The 6,000-nt window shown below is 41.0% G+C and overlaps 1 protein-coding gene across 6 annotated transcripts in view; it reads left to right on the forward strand.

Annotated features, from left to right (window-relative positions):
- Window positions 1–5,148, forward strand: part of ASRGL1 (asparaginase and isoaspartyl peptidase 1) — a 40,661-nt gene extending 35,513 nt beyond the window's left edge. For all 6 annotated transcript variants that reach the window (XM_083177243.1, XM_083177246.1, XM_083177241.1 and 3 more), the window contains one exon: window positions 3,915–5,148. In XM_083177243.1, coding sequence (XP_083033369.1) covers window positions 3,915–4,135 — 221 coding nt within the window. In that variant the 3' untranslated portion in view covers window positions 4,136–5,148. The remainder of the gene's footprint in view (window positions 1–3,914) is intronic.
- The last annotated feature ends 852 nt before the right edge of the window (window positions 5,149–6,000 follow it).

A 6,000-nucleotide genomic window follows, 5' to 3' on the forward strand; every position in this document is an offset into this window, starting at 1 on the left:
CACAGATAATTGGATACCCCCTTTAATGGGATGGAATCGCATTGGAGCAATATATAAGTAAATGTCCCAATTAAGTATTGTGCTCTAGTTTACCTGCTGGGTTCCAGTATTAGGGGAGAAAAGTCCTCTAACTTTTACTGAATTGCCTACTGTGATACTTGTTCCAAGATAACTATATTGGGAGAGCTGGAGACACGCTCCTGTAAGATACTTTTCACACTATCAGGTTATGGCCAGATGGCAAGAAAGCCTTGCCTGGTCCTTTCACAAGGGCCGGCCAGGTAACAGCCAAATCTATCCCCTGGAAAGGACGGCTGTTTGGCCCTTGCTTGGCCTGTCCTGACAGGTCAGTGTGTTCATAGGGATATGGGGGCCTTTCACACACATTGGTTTTCAGTGTGCAAGTTCAGCTCCCCCTGCCCCCAACTTGACATCATATATAAACCCCGCCACCAGAATTAATGTGACAACCATGGCCGAAACTGTTGTAGATATATTTTGATTTGTTTGAAAAATAAAATATATATGTATCATTTTTTTAATTTTACCAATTTTTTTATAAGCACATCATTAAATCTGACTAAAAAGCATTGCATGTGAAAGGCACTGCTGTCCAGTAAAAAAAAGGTCGTCCAGCTTTTTGCCTTCAGGTCAAAACCGGAAATGTGTGAAATAGCATACAGTGTCTGTTTCTTCAACAGCAAAGAAAGATGCATACAGCAATTCGATTGTCAAGCCTAAAGTTTTAAAGTTAAAATTAAATATTTATTTAAATAAATACTGTATATATGTCCCAAAAAGCCTGGCACTGGTACAAAAGAAACAAACCGCTTCACTTGGAGACTTTTAGAAATTCTGGGTGACATTTAATAGAGTGCAATTTTTAGTAAGGTTTCTAAATCTCACCTTATCGCATTTTCTGACAATTTTTTATGTTTTATAAAAGTGACAATTTAATGGGATGCGAATTCCCAGCTGAAAAATGTGATGTGGTGCGATAATGACCTGGTTATGTGCGAATTTCTGACCAACCGAAATGCGATTTCTAACATTACCTTACCAAACCATACAACAAACACACACACACACACATCTATTGGCCCAACTAAGTCCCCTAAATTATGCATCACATACCCTATGTCTGGCGCCATTTTGACCTTTTGAAAGGTAGTGAGGAGAGCACCATGGACAGGAGAGGAGGAAATATACCAAGAGAGACCAGCAGTGACAGAGCTAGCATGGTGCCAAGGAGGGAAGTGCCAGGGAGGAGGCAGGAGGAGCACCCACAACAGGACAAGCAGGATGAGGCTGTTGCTGCAACCAGCTACAGCAGCACACAAAAGGACCTGTTTGCCACACAGCATGAGGAGGTAGACTGGCAGGAGGAGGAGAGTGATGGTGGCTAGGATGACTATGAGGAGGGGATGTAGGGGGACACAGGCTTTACCACAGGATGCACTCCCAGTGGGCGCCATGTGCGCTTTTTACGGAAGAAAATTCTGCCCCTATACGTTCCATTGTGCCCCTTTTTAACCGCTATGAATACCATAAGCACAAAGTGCGCAATGTGAAGAAGTGCTGCAATGATATCAGGGGGCTCCTCAAAGTGAAAATGGCCACCGAAAGGAAGCGGGCGAGTCGCACAGGGGGCCTACATATTGCCTTCCTGGCCAACTATCAGTACCTCACTAACTATGCCGCCACATAGAGGAGCGTTAATTGGGGGGTAAATCTTTCTCTGACATTCCTTGAATGTGATTACGTTTTCGTAGAAGTACACAATTTCTACAAATGTATACTGTATGTGTACATTTTTCTGCACAGTAACACACGTTTGGCTACTGTAACCTGCATTTTGGTCTTATTTTCAATGCTTAACATGATCATGTTTGTTTCTAAATATGTCTGAAAAATGTTTTAATAGTTGATTTGCACTGATGGGATTTTAAATGGGTAAAAAGGTAAAGTACATTTTTAACATATGCACACCATACTTAGCAGCATGTATGCATGAAAGAATCCAACAGGCAGGGCAGAACTTCTTAGGGGCTGTAGTTATTGTAGTTGACTCACAAGGCTGCGTATTCACAGCCTTGCAAGTCCACCATACGCCGCCCTGCGAATGCCGGGTCACCCGCACACCCTGCATGGCCTGCAAATCGAACAGCTCAACTCCAAACTGCAAAAACTCCATCTCTCAAACCCTCACAGTCGCCCTTGATGATGTTGGGGTATATGTAGGGGAGTTTCTGATTATAGTAGGTTACACCTGTGTAAAAATTAACCATTTCCCTTTTTTTTAAATGGGTGTGTTTCAAAACGCCCATTACAACCTGGTCTGTTCAGGTGGTGATTTTTACTAAAAATTCAAAGGCGAATTCCAAATTTGCATCCTATTAAATCAACGATTTGTATACTTTTCAATGGGAAAATATCTGGATGCGAGGTGAAGTGTGAATTAAAAACAACAGGTGGGGAGTAAGGGGAGAACGAAAGATGGGGATAAAGATGGGGGGGAGGGGACTGACCTTTCCCGAATACAGAAGGTTAGAGGAAAATTGAAACTAATATAATTCAAGACTGTGTCCAACTAGTTTACCTACAAATAGAATCTTTGTATTCTCTCCCCACCTAACTTCAGGCACATTAATCTGTCTGTACTAATGCGAATACACACATCTCGATCTACTTTCTGTGCCTCAATCTATTACACTTAAATGACTTCATAGACCTTTGAGGACCTTATTAAGAGTATTTATAAGATTGTGTACTGTTGACAACTGTATGTCTCGCTGCGCCGAGATAAGCAGACTTTTCGCATAATTCAATGTCTCAATGTTTGAACCCCCTGTTATTACTTTCAATATTCAATAAAAACTGATTATACAAAAGAAAAAAAAAAAAAAACAACAGGTGTGAATTGGCCAGGAAAAAGATGCGATATAAAGCGCAATTCGCATCCTATTAAGTTGGCGATTTCTCAAACGTGCGATTTTGGCCTTTTTTTTACAAAAAATTGCAAAAGTCGGGATATCTCTTCCCATTAAATGTCACCTATGTGTATTGTTTGTAAACGAACAAGACTTCAATATATTCCAAGTGATTTATTTAGCAGTTGAACGATTTATTGCTACGTGTGTGTTTTCCTTACAAAAACGCAGCAATACAGTGTTGAAATGTTAAACTAATAACTTAGAATGCATATACAGTATATGGGAAAAGGTGAAACCGTGTCACTCAGCCTTTTGCAAACTGCAAATATATTCGTGCATATAGCGGATGTTACGGGGCTTACATGCCTTTTTTTAAAGGTGAACGTTTGACCATATGTATTCTTTGTTCATCACAAAAACTGTACTGAAATGGTTATGGGTCATTGGGTTGACCCTAATTAGGTGGACCACTGAAGGTCAACAGGGCTTAGGTCGACACCTGAAATAGGTCGACAGGATTTTTACAATTATTTTTTGTCCCGAATGTCGACATGGACACCGTCAAAGTGTACCGCGTCCCCTTGCATGGCTCTGTGCTCACCATACTTCGGCCACGGTGCCTCGCTGCACTCGGGACACACTATTTTGTTCTCCCACCACGCCGCAGTAGATGGTAGGCCATGAAGTACTAACTGTCAGCTAAAAAAAAGTGAAAAACTGATGTCGATCTTTTGGCTGTCAGCCTTGCCATTGTTGGCCTAATGCTTGTCAACCTTAACTATGTCGACCCATTTTAGGTGTCAACCTTCACTGGTGGACCCAATTCATGTCGACCTAAATAGGGTCGAGCAACTGACCGTATACCACTGAAACTTGTTAAAGTAAAATAAAAAAAGTTGAGTGGTGTTACGATTAGCTGCCGAGCCCTTCTGTTGAGTATACTTGAGTGTTAAGTCTGACATAACATCTGTTTTATTTTAGGTATGTGTACAGAAGAGGCTGCAGATGCAGGTCTAAACTACATGAAAACCAGGGTGGATGGCTATGGGGGTGTTATAGTTGTTAACAACACTGGTGAATGGGCAGCCAAGTTTTCCACCGAGCAGATGTCGTGGGCCACCGCTAAAGAAGGACAATTACAATATGGCCTATATACAGGAGAAACCAATACCATTCCTATTGATGAATCTCTTTCGTTTTAATTACACCCACGTACCTTTCTTGGTTTGTTTTTTATTTTATGTAATCCCGCAAAATGTGATTATAAATGTAAGTATGTGTGTGGCAAACAGCCATTGCCTTGATACAAATATCAAAATTGATGGCCAAATGCGAGTATAGAATTGTAATGGATATAACCCCCAAAGCGCTACTGATCACCTGAAGCAAATGTCTATGATTATAACTAAATATCTAGTGCAATTTGGTAAAACACATGTAATTAACCAGCTGTGATCCACGCTGCAGTTTAAAAAACGTAAACCTTTTTGGGGTTTTAAACAAGAATATAACTGGAAAAGATACAGCATTAAAATTGTGCTTTAGGTCCAGCATGCCAATGGTTCTTAAGTTAAATATGTATCAATTTGATACACAATGGGCTGAATGTTTTAAGACATAAGTGATAAAGTGAAGAGTGAAAAAGTACCACCCAATCAGCTCCTAACTGCCATTTCTCAAACAGCCTGTAACATGGACGGAGCTGCTTGGCTGGTGCTTTATCGGTCTTTATCACTTCCAAAAGGCTTAATATATTGTCCCAATATCATAAAGTACAACAGTTACAAGTTCTAGTTGGTGTCCGTTATAGTAAATACTACTCAATTCTACCAGTTGAGAGCAAGCTGAAAGGCTTTGCTTAATATCAGTATACTGTATGAAAAGTATATTATAGTAACTGATGGCTACTGACTTCATATAGTGTGCTGACATAGGTTAAATGCAGAGTTAAGAACCTACCTGAAGAAATAGTAAAATATATTGGTGACGGGGAACAATGGACTTGAAATAGAGGTATAGCAAATGCTCCACACACTGAGGTGTGAGCAGACACTGGTGTAAAATAAATTCTTATAGCAATCTATGAATCTTGACGGATACCTGAAGCTTCAGTGTGGGTTTCATGTATTCACCAAGAAGACAATGCATACAATTGCACTATAGCTAATTCATGGTGTGTGAACAAGATTTCCCAATAAAGATCATTGATTTTCTACTCGTGCTTTGTTAATCTATATACTGCACTTGTAAAAGTTTTTTAATTCTTACTAATATGGCAACTTTGTTGAGAAGTATTTGAAATGAAATGTATTATATAAAAAAAAAGATACTTCCATGTTCTATTAATTCTCACATACAATATGGTTGCTTTTTTAGGTACTTGTGAGTTATCTGGACGCCCGATTTTTTGATTGTATGCCTTAAGTTAAGGCATACAATCAGATGCGATGCGATGCGATATCGCATCGCATCGCATCGCATGCGATATCGGATGCGATGACCCGATTTTTCCATAGGAATCAATGTTAAAATGATTCCTATGGAAAAAGGGGTCCTTTTCATACCCCTACTATCCAAGTGGGCATGGAGTTGGATATAAACCTGTGGCGAGCGTAGCGAGCCACCGAGCCCGAAGCGTGGCGAGCGAAGCGAGCCCCGCGAGGGGACGGTATTCCGTGTCCCCTCGCGGGGCTCGCTACGCTCGCCACGCTTCGGGCTCGGTGGCTCGCTACGCTCGCCACAGGTTTATATCCAACTCCATGCCCACTTGGATAGTAGGGGTATGAAAAGGACCCCTTTTTCCCATTGAATTCCATGTTAAAATGGACTCAGTCCATTTTAACATTGATTCCTATGGAAAAATCGGGTCATCGCATCGCATCGCATCGCATCCGATGGTCGCATGCGATGCGATGCGATGTGCCCGATCCGACCCGATTTTCAAATCGGGCGTCCGGATAACTCACATGTACCCTTTTTTATTAGATAATGATGTGATCCCCCTCCCCATCACCATGCCTTTTTCATTCCCCTTTCCTTACCATCAAAAAAATGTGTTTTAATTGTT

The sequence above is a fragment of the Crinia signifera genome, chromosome 3 (assembly GCF_055691185.1).
Source record: "Crinia signifera chromosome 3, ASM5569118v1, whole genome shotgun sequence".
Taxonomy (NCBI): domain Eukaryota; kingdom Metazoa; phylum Chordata; class Amphibia; order Anura; family Myobatrachidae; genus Crinia; species Crinia signifera.